At 40.5% G+C, this 16,735-nt stretch overlaps 1 protein-coding gene across 3 annotated transcripts in view; it reads right to left on the bottom strand.

Moving 5' to 3' along the window:
• The window catches only part of ESR1 (estrogen receptor 1), a 191,183-nt gene that overhangs the window by 87,260 nt on the left and 87,188 nt on the right, over positions 1–16,735 (bottom strand). For all 3 annotated transcript variants that reach the window (XM_087817203.1, XM_087817204.1, XM_087817205.1), the window contains exon 4: positions 16,323–16,658. In XM_087817203.1, coding sequence (XP_087673329.1) covers positions 16,323–16,658 — 336 coding nt within the window. The remainder of the gene's footprint in view (positions 1–16,322; positions 16,659–16,735) is intronic.

Below are 16,735 nucleotides of genomic sequence, written 5' to 3'. Positions count from 1 at the left end.
CTAACATGACCTGGTCCCAGCCTGTCCCCCTGAGCACTCCCACCCATCAGCCTGGAGGTTTGCCAGAGCAGGAATGATCCATCCCTAACCCAGAAACAGAGCGTGGCCCCTCGTGTGGAGAAGCATTGCAAGGAAACAGATCCCCACAACCACGATAAAATCACTGACCAGCTGCCTGTTCCAACCTTGACTCATGCTAATAAATATGAACATTACAAACAGACCACAGTGGACCACGTGGATGTTTGAAGAAAACCCAGAGCCAAAAAGCGATGACAAAAGATGACCAAACAGAATTAATGAGCCATGAAAAAAATAAAATATAGATCATTCTGAGAATAGAAGAGTACTTGAAAAATTCTCCATTCTCAAAAAGATCTATATCCATAAAACAGGAGAAGATTGCAAGGAAAAAGGAGTATAGTGGGATTGGATTTTTCCCCCTTCACAGCCTTTATTTTTCTCATCACTCTTGAAATAAGGGAGTACAAAGCAAGACTGAGAATGCAGAGCTGAGTGATGACAATATGAAATAGGGGACTGCTGATCCTACTACAAAGAGCGATAGCAAAATGAAGTTGGACCTTCAGGGTGGTGATGAGAGTAAGTGTGGAGAGAGTAGGCGATGTTGAGGGAGGTGATGATTCTGAGCATCTAGGGGACTTGAGGAGGACAATAACAAAATGTTTGCCCCATCACATTCTGTGCTCAGAGTGCACTCATAATCAGCTATGGATAAGAGTGAGTTAATTCTAGGTATAGCAAGATATAAAAATAGGGTTTCAAAAAAATAGAATAAAGCAACAAATTCTTAAAAATTAAAAGTATGGTTACCAAAATTGAAAATTAAACAGATTAATAAAGTTGACATGACAAAGATCTAAGAAGTGGCGTCCTTATGTTTAAATGTAGTGTTAAAAGGTACAAAATAGGAGAGAACCTCAAAGACATGGAAGATAGAGCAGTAATCCAATGTCTATCAAAAAAATTCAAGAAGGAGAGACTTGAGACAATAAGGGGAAGAAGAAAACCAAAACTGAACATTCTACCAAGCTGAAGAAAGATGAGACTTTAATGAAAAGGCCTACTGAAGACTTTTGGAATTAAACAAAGGAAATGCTCACACCAAGAGACATGTTAGAGAAGTTTTATCATTCAGAGGAGAAATAATAGAAGGAAAAGCCAGGTGACTTCAAAAAAATAAGACTCAGACTGAAAACAGAACTTCTCTTTAGCAGCAACTAAGTCTAAAACACAGTAGAGTAGTATCTTCAAAGTTCTGAGGGGGAAGGAATTCAAACCTAGAATTTGATACTTAGTCAAAATATTAACAAATATGAAGGCAAACTTTTTGGACATATGAGAGATCAGAAAATGTAGAACCCTCCTACCCATTCCAAAAAATTACCCAAGGATATACTCCAATCAAAAGAAAAAAGAAAAAAAAAAAACACAGGAGAGATTGATCCAAAATAAAAGTCGTCTATGCTTTGTAAAGTCTTCTTTGAGATTCATTGTATAATTCTAGTAAGTAGTATTTTACACAATATTTTTGTGCATGCTAGTTGTATAGTCAACTTTTATTTAAAACATGAATACATTTTATAACTATAGAGTAGTAACTGCAAATCTTAACAATCTTAAAGCTAAAATATAACAAAAAATTAGAAGGTGGAAAAAATAAACAAATAAGTAAATCAATTTACAGAGACACATATATTTAAAGGAATAAAAATGTTTAAAAACTATAGCAATTTAGAAAAGTTCTTAGAGATATATATCATGGCTTGGAAAGACAGTCATAGTAGATTATGTGAAAAACAGCAAGTTGTAGATCAGGTGATATATGATCCCAATTGTATAAAAGTAAATTATGTGCATATGTGAACATGCCCAGAAAATATCTAGATTCGTGAAACTGTTTAACAATGTTTATCTACTGGGGAGTGGTTTTAGAGAAGTAAAACAGCATAGTTTTTGCTTCTTAATTTATAAACTTCCTTATCATTTAGATTTTTTAAACAAGCCTGTTTACCATAAAATTAAGAAAATAGACTATCATCTGTTACTCCTAAACGAGAATTCAATCTCTGCATCTTTATAGAAAGTCCTACAACAGTGTATGATTTAATTATTAGGTTGACTTTTAACAGAGTGCTTGCCAAGGCAACATTTATCTCTAAATGGAAGTACTGACTGCACACTATCAAGCACCCTAACAATTTCATAATGAATGAGCTATTCTGTTTATTTTAGGGAAAAAAACTAAACTGTATCTGTAAAGGAATTATCTTCTTTGCATGTTATTTACACACTTCTTGTCCTACCGTCTAAAATTCCTAGCCTGAATTGACACATCCAGTGGTTTAATTGGGTAGGGATTGAAAGAGAATGTGTCTAATTCATTTCATGTTGCTTTTCAAACTAGCCATTAATGATTGGAGGATCCTGTCTGCATCCAGGGAAACAGTACATCTGCCTTTTACTACGAGTATAGTCAAGAGATCATCCGAGACTATCTAGAGGGACTATCAGGTACCACAACTTTGATTTCTGAAAATCAAAACTCAAAAGCCTGCCTGAAAAGAAAACGGCAATATGTTGATTTCAAAATTTGTCTTGAACAAAAGTAATTATGATAAAATGTTATGTTCAGTATTATATAAATTGGCTGGGGTGGGAAAAAGTGTAGCAGAAATGGAGTTAGTGATAATTCAGCTAAAAATGCCTCAAAAGAACTTTGAACAAATAGCCACAATGAGTTGTTCTAAATATCACTAAACTACAATGAGTTATCCTAAAAAATGCTCAAGACAATAGGATTCTCTGCACTGACTCTGATGAATATCAGAATTCTCCACAGATTCTATTTGCTTAAACTCACCTAGGTTATTGGCTACTAAATCATGTGGTAAAAATGACAATTTAAACTTGAAGTAGTTATTAAGATCATTTATGTATACACAGTAGAGCAAAAAATGAAAGATATATTTTATCACAGTCCATTGTTATGCAAATGAAAATCTGGTTAATTAGGTCCCTTATTTTGAGGATCATAAAAATAGCAACATAATGATGTGTGAGGCTCCCAAGCCTGGTCTAAGACAAATTTTAGAATGTTTTCTACAATATTTTGAGAAATGCAGCATCATTGACTCAGGTAGAGAGAGTCAAGTAGAGTTAAAGGACAACTTTCATTTGAAAGCATAGTTTTGACATTTGTTTTTTAAAAATCCAAGTTTCTTCACTTTATTGTAAGGATTCATGTATGAAAGCAAGCATTGAAACTTAAAATTTTACTCTGCCAATGAAAACCATTATCAGGTGGAGGCACTTTGGCACATAATACATTTTGAACTTGTAGCATTTTTTAAACTTGAAAACAGAAACCAAAAGGATGTGGAAACCCTGTGGCCAGTGCCCCTGCCGGGGTCCAGTCATAAGAGAATTCTTCCAGCAGAAAGTGGGAGGAATTTCCCAAGGAAACGTGGAGAACGCTTTCATCAGAGAAAAAATATCTAAAAGGAAACTATGTTCCTTTTACCTCTTGTGGAAGAGTCTAATATTCAACTTCCAAAAGAGTTGCATCTTTTTAAAGATAACACAGGGGGGAGAGGGCAGAAAAGAGTATTAGTGAGAATCAAGGCAATGGCCCCTCAGGACCCCAGGATGGCCCAGAGGGGCCAAGTACCACACAGGCACTGGCCGTGATGTCAGGGCTTCGTTCCAGGTACCGCTCCAGATCCTGGAGGTGTCATAGTGAACAAAACTGATAAAAACGCCTGCCCCAGGAGAACTCACAGTCTGCCCGCTCCATGGATTGATAAACATTTGAAAACATAGTTCATACATGTGTAAGACATATAATTCAATGTTTTGTGCTCACACAAAGTAGTGGACAGCTTATATTAATGCATGTTTTCTAATCAGGGGCAATTATCATCTCTTAGGGGCAAAACTTAGTTGTAGGGGATCAGAAACGCTTAGATATTACATGGTTTGTGGTCTTCCAAAGCTCAAGCTACCAGATGAAAACTTCTCCTTTTTAAAAATGTATCTTTATTGTTGAAGGTATTACAGATGTCCCCCTTTCCCCCATCGACCCCCTTCTACCCCTCCCCCGCCCCCCAGGCCTTCAGCTTAGAATTTAATTGTTCTCACCAAACTGAATTAAATTAAATTGAATTTTTCTACTGGGGGACAATAATAAAAAACATAAAATAAACCATTGAGACACCTAGTGAGACGGTGCCGAGCGCCCTGGGAGCATGGGTCTCAGCCCCGCCGCTCGCGGCCCAGGAACTCGCGCGGCCGACTGTGCGCCCTCTGAGGGCTGCGGCCCCCAGAGCCGGTCACTGGGCCGGGCCGCCCACAGCGCAGCGGGGCGGGGCCCTTCCGAGCGGGCAGGCCGGGGGGCGGGAGGGCTGCAAGGAGCCTGCGATGCTTTCGCCCAAGAAACGTTTTTTGCAAAAGGAGCAGCTCAGGGGGAAGCCCGCGCCGAGCGGCGGGCGGGCAGGGCGCGTGCCCGCAGCAGCGCCCCCGCAGCCCAGAGGCGGCGCTGGCACCGGCGCCCGGGCCTGGCTGAGTGAAGGCCCCGCCCCGGGCACGGCTGGGGCACCGCCCGCGCCACCGAGCAGGGAGGGCCCGAGGGGCCTTTCCGCTGCCTCGGTGCCCAGGCCCGGCTCCCCGGGGCGTTTACACGGACACGCAGGGGAGGGTTCCCCAGCCCTGAGACTCGCTCCTGGCCCGCGAGCCCCCTCGCGCTCCTCTGCACCCCCTTCCGCCGCCCCGCCGACGGGGCGCCCCTGCCATGCGTGGGGATGCTCTAGCCACACGCTCACACCCACTCACACCCACACCCACTCACACCCACTCACACCCACACTCACACCCACTCACACCCACACCCACTCACACCCACACCCACACCCACCCACACCCACTCACACCCACTCACACCCACACCCACTCACACCCACCCACACCCACTCACACCCACCCACACCCACTCACACCCACACCCACTCACACCCACACCCACACCCACTCACACCCACACTCACACCCACTCACACCCACCCACACCCACTCACACCCACCCACACCCACTCACACCCACCCACACCCACTCACACCCACACTCACACCCACTCACACTCACACCCACTCACACCCACCCACACCCACTCACACCCACCCACACCCACACCCACTCACACCCACTCACACCCACTCACACCCACTCACACCCACTCACACCCACACCCACACTCACACCCACTCACACTCACACCCACTCACACCCACCCACACCCACTCACACCCACCCACACCCACACCCACACTCACACCCACTCACACCCACACCCACTCACACCCACACCCACTCACACCCACACCCACTCACACCCACACCCACACTCACACCCACATTCACACCCACACCCACTCACATCCACACACACCCATGCTCACACCCACGCCCACACTCCCACGCCCACACTCACACCCACATTCACACTCCCACACCCACACTCACACCCACACACACTCCCACTCACACCCACACCCCCACACTCCCACTCACACCCACACCCACACTCCCACACTCCCACTCACACCCACACTCCCACACTCCCACTCACACTCAACCACTGTGTGTGCCCTCGGTGAACAGCAGTTCTCCCCAGTGTGGCTTTTGTGTGACTTTCATTTTCCGGGATTCTGAGTGATTTTTCAAACGATGATCTATCTGTGACATATGTGTTGACATGTATTAAGCCAGAATATTCATTAAAGAGAGTTTCCAATTCTCTAATTATGATTTGAAGCGTATTATTACAGCAGAGACTCTTATTTGCCCACCAAATTTCTATTTTTTGTTATTATTATTATTATTATTATTATTATTATTATTATAGCTCAGATTTTATTTTAGGTGCAGTGTGCCTAGAGTCCAGCTGTTTCCCAGAGCCCCCTGCAGCCAGATGGAGCCCATGCTCTGACCTTGGAGACATAAGAGAAAGTGCTGAGCAAGGTTTCCGGGAAGGCGCTGACAGGGGCTGTGTCAGCAGGCGGTGTCCCCGCTGACTTTCCCCCTCGCACTCGCCGTGGCCTGTGCAGCTGCGGCTCCTGAACTCCCGCAGCCACCCTGGGCCAGGGGCCGGCCTTGAGCACGCAAGCCCTGGGCTAGGGCAGGGGCAGAAAGTCAGGAGGCGCTCGGACCGCTTTGCTTGCGGAGCTGCTATCCTGCTGTACAAATTTATCTTATGTGAGGGCAAGATAAGCTTTGTCCTGTTTAAACCGCTACTCTTTGGGGGTTTGTTGTTATATGTGGTTGATTCTAATCCTAAGATAGTTATGTTTGAAATAGGATTTCTTCCCAACAGACACTGTTTCTTATGGCTATATTCTTTCTTATTTCATTAAAATATTCGTATGTATAAATACTTGAAGCTTGTAGGATAGCTTAAAACATTTAAGTGTAGCCAAAATCTCTAGTTTTTAATTAACTCAGAAAAATTGGCAGGAGCCGATATAACTCAAGAATATTTTTTCTTAATTGCAACAACATATAAAAACAAAAGCAAAGAAATGACAATCAAATCTCAATTAATTTAGATTAGTGGCAATAAGATTATTTGAGAAAAAAGATATAAAAGCATAAAGACATCACATAACACAAGTAAAAAGAAATACATGTGCTGAATGTTTAAAATGCATTTTAAATAGTTGTGTTTAGCCTAGTTTTGCAAAATGCCAGGTTATCTCATGATTTTGTTGTATAGTTATATAATGGTCATAAAAGTTAAACTCAAAATTAATTATATCAATAACTTCAAACTAAAAATGTATAAATCAAACTATAAAGCAAATAATATTAGCCAATACTTATTGAAAGCTGATTATGGGCCAAGGTTGTCCAAAGACAGAGATCATGTTCTTAATCATTCTAATATACAGACCCTCTCAATGTCTATGTCATATGGCAGGAGAGGGGGAGGAGAGGTTTTTTTAAAGTTCTAACAGTGATAAAATACTACAGCTCTTTTAAAATGCACAATCACTTTTTTAGCCTACTTTAAGAGCTTCACATAGGAAAGCGCTCTAGAACTGAACGTTTCCCTAATACTAAACTACTCTATTATTAACTTCCCTCTGCCTCAGTTTACTCATCCACAAAAGGGGACCAAAAAAGCACTCAGCTGAGTCCATACAGGCAAAATGCTCGCAACAGTGTCCGACTTAGTTAGCCACTATCTGCCAAATGGGCCAAGCATCGCAGCTGCGCTCGCATTCCTCTTGCGACAGCTCGTATGGTAGAATGGCAGTTCCTTGAAGGCAGGGACTTTGTCAGTCTTGTTCTAGAGTATATTCCCACTCATGGAACAGTACTCAACATGTAGGAAGAACTCATTAAATAACTGCTAAATGAATGAAACTCTTTGTGCTCTTAATATAAAGGACTATAGGAGCCTAAGGTAAACCTGTTTCTATTTCATTATTCCACAGCACTTCATTGATTTATCGATTTACCTTCTTATAATATGTTTATGTTTATAATCTTACCTAAAAGTCAAATTTAAAGTTTTAGATAAGAGAAATGACCTCTGAATTTAGTCACTTTATCTATTACTTTTTTGCCATGCAATGCCTATTTCTTTTTCATATATCTTACATAAAGCATCATACTCCCTCTTTTATTGTAGTGAAATATAGATAACATGAAATTACCCTTTTCACCACGTTTAAATGTACAGTTTAGTAGCATTAAATACATTAGGACTGTTGTGTAGCTATCGCCACGGGCCATCTCTGGAATGTACTTCCTTTAGAAAAATTTGGTTAACTAGGCCAATAATAACCATTGCTCCAGTTTTCCTGATCACTTTTATACTAAAGATTGTTTTTCAAGCTTTCTTTTCTGCAAAGCCGACCCACAAGTGTTGGAGGGGAAAGTGCAAAAGTTCTTCTTGTGTATTTGGGAACAGCAAACCTTAAAACAGCTGATCAAAGGCAATACCCCTCAACTCTGGGAAGAGAGGGAAGGGAAGCCTGGTATTTCCTCTTTCTGTCCTATTAACGTTGAATAATAATTCACTCTTACCAGCATTGGTTTTTCAAATCTTAGAAATAAGAAGCAAAACATATATGTGTGTGTGTTATATGTGTATGTGTGTGTATATATATATATATATATATATGTATACAGGACAGATTAATCATATTATATAGTCACTAATATAGATCAGGCAATTCTATAATGAGAATAAATTACTAATTTTCTTTTTGATTTCAGAATTGGGCAGAATAGCCAAAAATATAATCAATGGTCATATCTATCACTCTACTCTAAAAGCTCTTAATAAGTAGTGAACCTGGAAGGTTAACTATACAAGATGTCTTAAAAGTACTTCTGTAGGATGCTGTTCAATGAAAGGACTGAAACAGCTCTGCAGCCATCTGTACAAAACAACATTGGAACCACACCTCATACTGTAAACCAGGTTGAATTCAAATGGATCAAAGATATAAACGGAAAAAGGGAAACTATTAACCTGCCAGATGAAAACATTCCTTGGTGAGTTACAATTTTTTATAGGATACCTGCCAGGTAGATGTGTGGAACTGTTGACATTCTAAATCAACTTCAAAGCCAGGAGTTCAGTGAACCACTTGGGCTGGCAAAGGAGACAATATTCAGGAGTAAATGATTAGCCCAGCCTATATTAGGTGAGCCAAACTTTCCTCTTTAAATCAAAAGCTCCTGATTTCTTTTGCCTCGAAAATACAAGCACTTTTTATTTTTGGTATAATTTGTATTAGTTTCCCAGGGCTTTCATACAAGGTACAAACACTGCTTCAGAACAACAGAAATGTATTCTCACAGTTCTGGATGCCAGAAGTCTGAAATCAGGGTGCCAGCAGACCCATGCCCTCCCAGAAGGCTCTAGGGAGCTCCTTCCTTGTCTCTTCCAGCTTCCAGTATTTGCTGGCCATCCTTGGTGTCCTTTGGCCTAGAGATGGATCACTCCAGTCCATGACTGCCTTCTCCCTGTGTTCTCACATCATCTTCTCTGTGTGTGTGTCTGTCTTTGTGTCCAAATTTCCCCTTTTAATAAGGATTAGGCTCCACCTTAATGACCGAATTTTACCTTGATGACCTCTATAAAGACCCTATGTCCAAACAAGATCACATTCTGAAGTACTAGGGGTTAGGAGTTCAGCACAATTTGGGGGGTGGGACACAACTCAACACACTTCAATAGTAATATGTCTGTTTAACACATACATAGTTACAAAATCACTGGCATTCTCCATGCCAAATTCCTCCTGAAAGTAGCAGAGCCACAGGCCAATGTTCTCCGGGGGACACCCAGCACCACACACTGTCCACTACACTCAAGATGAACATGCAGATTCTGAGGCCCATACCAGACTCACTGAAACAGAACCCTGAGGGGGCAGGGCAAAGAAGCCCAAATGGGGTATTTTTCTCAAACGCTCTCAAGATTAGAAAAGAATTATTAATAGTCTTTGGGCCAACAAGCATCTAAGGGCTTCAAAGTTTCATGGGAAAGAAATATCAAGTAAGTATCGGCTTTCCCTGAGTTTCAACCAGAGCTTCCCCAGGAGCTGACTTGGAAACAGAACACACCAAAGACATTCTGCATGGCCATCCCGGGGGGACTGCCACCACTGCTCTAGGGTAATTCTACCCCAGTCTCAAGGCTCTCATTATAAAATGGTGGCAAAATCTAAACTGCTAATCTGACCCTTAAACATACACATCTGTCATCTCTTCAGGATGCCCCCCAGGCTTTCATGTCACATTCTCTTTCATCACCATGCCGCACTGAAACAGGCTGGGACACCACAACAGCCTGAGAGCAGGGTTGGCTGGTCTCATTACAGGTTGGGAATCAGAGTACTGGGTAGGCTTGCCAAGTCCCTGAAATCTGCAGGAACCTCCCAGAATAGCATGTGTTCCTTGAAGATGCTCCCAATTCCCACATTGAGGCATGGTGCCCTCTCTCTGCCCCCTTGTCCCTACCCATTCTAAGTTTCAAATTACACTCACTAAGTGAAACTAACTTGCAGCCAGCCAGCTAAAACCTTTTAAAGTCCTCAGAACTCAAGCTCTGTACATGCCTCTGGATATTGTTCTGTCCCTTACAAAAGAAAGTTTGGAAATGAGCCTCACTAAGGCAACGGCTGGAGAGGTCAGAGCAGCAGGTAGATTCTGAAGAGAGGTGAAAAGGAGTAACAGTGCAGCCTTGAAGAACACTTATACTTTATAGAAAAATTGAGCTCTGGCAGGGCTCAGAGATTTCTTAAAATCAGGAGATCCAAAAGTCACCTTTCACTTATTCATTCATTCAACAAGCCTTTCCTGGCTTGGCTCACTGTTCATTTGAATGGGGACGAGTAGTGGAGTCAGGAAGCTAATTACTGGATTCCTGGGAAACAAGGGAACAGAAGAAGCTTGAGCCCTGAATGACTAAGACAAACACAAACCCTCAAAGTCAACGCGAGACACTTCTGAGCAACCTGAGCGTGGGCCTAGTAGGAGGCATGTCCAGCAAACAGGGGTCCTCTCCTCCTGGGGCCAGCGCTGAGCAAGGAGGGAACCCAAAGCCGCACAGTGGGGAGTCGGGGTTAAGAAGGAGGGGGGCCCTTCCAGCGTTGAGTGGAGAGGGACTTGGGCAGGAGAGGGGAGGAAGGTCATCGAGTTTGCCACTAAGAGAGTGAGGAAGTGGTTACAGTAGCACGCTTCTCGTGACACTGAGCTCAACTGTCCCTTTCCCTTGATTTCCCTTCCTGGGCCAGCAGCCTCAGCGCACCCTTGCAGATCTGCACCAGTAGCCACTGAGGCCGCCAGGCTTCCACTTATCAGTGTTTAAAAGGCAATATGGGTCCCAGGGCTAGATATTTATCCAAATATTTACTTAAATAGGTAGACCTTGAACACAAACTTAAAGCATGAAATTGACCTTGAGGTATGTAAAATTATGGTGAATTTTGGAAAAGGCATAATTTTTCATAAGTCAAGTAATAGTTTTGTGACAATTCAAACTTCTGGGGGGAAAAATCAAATGTACTTTCATTACCCCGAAACTGAAAATCGGCCAGTCAATGATTCAATTGAGTATGACGTAGAAATTAAAAGTATAACAACTTTGGTGTCATATATGCTTCCCCTTTTGACCTTCAGCTAAATGATGTTACATTTATTGAAGAGTTTCACCATGTATAGTTTAATAGTATATTAAGATTTAGGAATCTAACTCCTTTAAAACTCAATCTCCATTCATGGATCGATTATGTAAAGTGCTTTTAAATATTAACAAATTTCAGAACAAACAATAAAGAGAAAAGCCTTCTCTATAGCTAGATATCACATAGCAGATACGTAACAGATCTTATAAAAAAAACACCCTTACTATACTTTAATTAAAAAGAGCTTTACTGCCCAGCCAGGTGTGGCTCAGCGGTTGAGCGTCGACCTAGATCTAGGCGATCGGGGTTCGATTCTCGGTCAGGGCACATGCCCAGGTTGCGGGCTCGATCAATAACTCTATCATCATTGATGTTTCTGTCTGTCTGTCTCTCCCTCTCCTTTCCTCTCTCTGAAATCAATAAAGATATATTAAAAATAAATTAATTAATTAAATAAATAAATAAATAAAATAAAAATAAAAAGAGCTTTACATTCCAGAATTGGAAAAAAAAATCCCTTGTCAGAGCTGGGTAGGCAAGTTTTAGCATTCTTATTGCTGCTGTTATTTGTAAATTGCAAAGGAGGAAAAATTAATTTCTTGATGGGATCTTTAACCAGGTCAAATATAAGTACTTTACAATTGGAACTTGACTATCACACTTGCATAATATATTTTATCATAATGCTCTCCACATCTTGATTTAAGTAAAGAGATATATCAAGTCAAAACATATGCCCCAGGTATTAAGAGATTAAAAAATTCAACTTATAATCATCAACATTTGAAAATTCTGACAAAACTCTATTAGTAAAAACAAGATACTTTTAGAGCTACTGAAATAGTCCAATGTGTTATTTTTATTAAAATTCATCACGCAAAATGAAGTCAATTAGGGGCTCCAGCCCAAGGTGGAGACATAGGAGACTTCTGAATTCACATCCTCCCACAGACATAATCAAATCTATAGCTATTTGCCAAGAAATTCCCTCTTTAAAAAATCCAAGAAACTAGGTAAGAAATTTCTAAATATTGGGCAAGTGAGAAAATAGCTACGTCGAAATGGGTAGGAAAGACTATAAAACACACTCTTGCCATAAACTCCATCCCTGGTACAGTGACATACGATCAGGAAAGAACTCACAAACCCTAGCTTCTTCCTAAAATGAAGGTTTTGAGCCCAACATCTAGCACCTAAATTTTTAAGACTTCCACTCCTAAAACACTTAGCTCCAAAAACCAATGGGGCTTGCACCCATGAGACCCATAGGACTATAGTGAACTATAGTGTAGTAATTTTGGTGGGGAAATCACTTATAAAGGTGGAGCAGATGTAACTGAAAGAAGTATACAAAACATTTCATCTAACAGCAGCAGAATATACAATCTTCTGAAGCACACAGGAAGCATTCTTCAGTATAGATCACATGTTGGGATACAAAAAAAGTCCTAAAATTTAAGACTGAAGTCATATCAATTTCTTTTCCTATCATAATGGCATGAAACTAGAAATCAATTACAAGAAGAACTGAAAATTTTATACGTGTGGAGATTTCTGAACAGCCAATGAGTCAAAATGGATTAAGCATTTTTATGTAAGACTTGAAACTATAAAACTCCTAGGAAAAACATTGGGAGTCAGCTTCTTGATGTTAGTCTTGGAAATACTTGTTTGGATTTGATACCAAAAGTGAAGGCAACAGAAGCAAAAATAAACAAATGGGACTACATCGAACTAAAAATCTTCTAAACAGCAAAGAAAACCATCTACAAAAGGAAGAGGTAACCTAAAGAATGAGAGAAAATATTTTCAAATCATATATCTGATGATGGATTAATATCCAAAATATATAAAGACCTCATACAGTTCAATAGCAAAAAAGAAATAAATGAATTTTAAAAACTGATTAAGAAATTGGCAAAGAAAATGAATAGACAGTTTCCCAAAGGAGATATACAAATGGCCAATATGTACACGAAAAGGTGCTCAATATCACTAATCATTAGGGAAATACAAATCAAAACTACAATGAGATAACACCTCACACCTGTACAATGGCTATTATCAAAAAGACAAATAACAAGTGTTGGCAAGGGTGTAGAAAAAGGGGAACCTTGTATGCTGTTGGTGGGAATGTAAACCGATGCGGCCACTATGGAAAACAGTATAGAGGTTCCTCAAAAATTAAAAGTAGAATTACTGTATTACCCAGAAACCCCACTTCTGGGTATGTATCCAAAGGAAATGAAAAGGGAATATCAAAGAGATATCTGCACTCCCATGTTCATAGAGGCATATTCACAACATCCAAGACATGGAAACAACCCGTGTCCGTCAACAAGTGAGTGGGTAAGGAAGCCATGGCATATATACATAGAATGGAATATTATTCAGCCATGAAAAGGAAGGAAATCCTGCCATTTGCGACAACATAGATGGGCGCTGAGGGCATTACACGGACTGACATAAATACTGCATGGCATCACCTACATGTGAAATCTTTTTTAAAATCCAACTCATAGAAATAAAGAAGAGAAAAGTGGTTGCCAGGGGTTCTGTGATGGGGCAAACAGGGAGAGATTGGCAAAAGAGTGCAAACTTGCAGCTGCCAGATGGAAACAGGCTAATGCAAAACACCGCAACTATAGTTGATGACCCTGTATTGTATCACTGAAATTTGTTAAAGAGTATAACTTAGCTGTTCCCTCTCTCACACACGCACAAAAAGATAAATGGGTTTCATTAACTAGGTGAGGGAAATCCTCTTACAGTATATATATGATGTACACTTTAAATATCTTATAATTTTGTCAATTACACCTCAATATTGCTGAACTTCCTAAAAAATGAAGTTAATTCACAATTTCTGTTATATTGACAGACATTCTGAGGATTATCTAAATGTCCAATGCAGGTTTTGTACCCTATAGCTAATTCCAGGTTCTTCTAGAATTGACTTTCTTGCTACTCTTGTTAACTAATGTTATTTTCTATTCCTTCTTTTTAAAATGACTATTATTGTTCTCAAATTATTACCACATAAATGTACTATTGTCTATATTAGATTTTCAGTGTGGGCTATTTTTTAAATGGCAGATGGTGTCTGAATGTAGAAAAGCTTTTCAAAATGTGACTTCAGCAGTTTTTCTGAAAAGTTTAACAATCATCTTCAAATTTTGACAGAAGACTTTCTTCTCTCTCATTTTTCACCCTTTTAAAATCAATGACTATTTTTATTCTGCTTGGTCGGACAAATAGGCTTTTGATTTACAACAGCTGTATCCTAACAGTACACACACACATATATTTTCTTTTTGCCTTTATAAGTGCTTTAAAACCATCAAGTAACAAGATGTAGCTTGGTCCAAGGATTTTGAAATCATTCAGGTCTTTCAAGCTACAATAATGAAGTTATAGAGTGGTTTTACTACACGTCTCATTACTACAAATTTGCTTAGTTCTAGGTTTAACGATGAGATGGCTAAGCATGGACATAATATTTTCCTTCCCTTTATTTCTGTCTCCATTTTATTTTTAAACTCAGAAGATTATTGTCATAAATTCTTTATCCACTGGCAATGTATTTGAATTTAATTTCAGCTGTTCCAAATACCCTTCAAATTTTTGTAATTATAAAAATGTCCTGATGGGAATCAACTGATAACTATAAAAAATATATATTTGCTTTCAGCAGTGCTCTGGAACTAATATTGCTAAGGCTTCAGGAGGGAAAATATATGCTCTTGTGCAATAAAACTAACAGTAACCAAAAGCTGACTCTCAGGGATAAGGCCAGTATTATTATTTATTAATTTTTCTCTTCTCCCAAAGTATGTAAAAAGGCAATAATGAATGTTAGGATAAAATCTATAAACACACTACATTAAGATTCCAGGATCTGCTTATTACAGATCTGCTTCACGCGAGAAGGCTACAGTAGGCAGGTGCTTAATAAAACCCTTAATTCAAAGCTGGCTGGAGCTTTTGTTAGCCAATCGGACCGACTTTACATACTAAACATGCCTGTTAACCCCACGCTGCTATATGCCCAGACTCTACGTGGGTGCCCTCTGTCAAGTTTGGGTCACAATATATGGCTCCTTATTCAAAGAACCGCATGTTAACATGTGTTTCTTTCTCTAAGGCCAGGTCTATGTTCACTTGGCCTGCAACAGATTGGTGAACTCTGAAATGCTAATAAGAAGCTCCATATTTATTTAGTTTAATAAAAAGCATCCTGTGCTTCGTAGGTAATAATTAATTCCACCAACAAAAAGAAACCAAATGAGACAATCTGTCTAAATCCATTGCTGATTTGATCTATAAGACCAGGAAAAAGATTTAACTTCCCCTTGCCTTGAGTCATCTGTTAGCTCCTGAATGGATATGTTGGGGCACTGGAGGAGGTCCCTTCCTACTCTCATTTCTTGTCCCTGAATAACAAGAGTGACGGTCAAGTTTTACAGGAAGGCCAGCTCCATCCGAAAGAATCAACTGAACGGCCAATGTCACTTCAGCCACTGTATCTTTCTACAGGCTCATCTCAGGAACAGGGTGGGAACCTAATTTGTCTATTGTATTACGTTTCTCCTAAAATATTAAGACTAGAGAGTTGAGTAAATAATTGGCAGTCAGTAAAGAAAACTACTATTATCTCTTTAGTCCACAAAGATCTTAAAGGAAAAAAAAATTAAGGTAAAATTATTTATTAATAATTGTGGTTTTCTGAACAAAAGTCCTCAATATTAAAAATGTATAGATCACAGATCATTTAACATTAAAAAATGTTGACACTGTCAACATATAATATTAACCATGTTTATCAGATAGTGTCCACCCCACATCTTTTGGTGAAAAACATGGGTTAAAAATAATGTCAGGTTAAAGACTTTAATCTTGCAGATTTGTATTTTAAAACATTATTTCCTCATTTCCAGGAGAGTTACAGTGTACTGATGCTAAAAATCAACAAATTCTGATGTAACTTTGAAATCAGATAACAAGCTCTTGTTTCCCACTGCTTCCCTCCCCTGTGACATCGCAGCCAGTTCGTGAATAGTCACTGACACGAGAAACAGAAAAGTCGAGCTTCGTGCGCTTACCTGGCACCCTCTTGGCCCAGTTGATCATGTGCACCAGCTCCCTGTCCGCGAGGTTGGTGAGCAGGCCCATCATCGAAGCCTCGCTGAAGGGCCGGGTGGGGTCGTACTCGGAATAGATTAGGGGGGGCTCGGCCTCCATCAGGGCACTGACCATCTGATCGGCCGTCAGGGATAGGGCGGGGCTGTTCTTCTTGGTGTGCTTGATCAGGAGCGGGCTGGGCCACAGGCTGGCGGCCCTCACGTCTCCCGAGGAGCCCGCTTCGCTCCTGCCCTCCCCGTCGTCTCTTTGGCGCTTGTGTTTCAACATTCTCCCTCCTCTCCGGTCTTTCCGTATCCCTGATAACACAGAGGAAAACGCAGCTTATTCTTTTTCACATGCACACTTTCATACCGAAACCTTCTTCATTACTAAC

The sequence above is a fragment of the Miniopterus natalensis genome, chromosome 5 (assembly GCF_054644295.1).
Source record: "Miniopterus natalensis isolate mMinNat1 chromosome 5, mMinNat1.hap1, whole genome shotgun sequence".
NCBI classification, from domain to species: domain Eukaryota; kingdom Metazoa; phylum Chordata; class Mammalia; order Chiroptera; family Miniopteridae; genus Miniopterus; species Miniopterus natalensis.
This window is presented reverse-complemented; position numbering and strand designations above follow the sequence as displayed.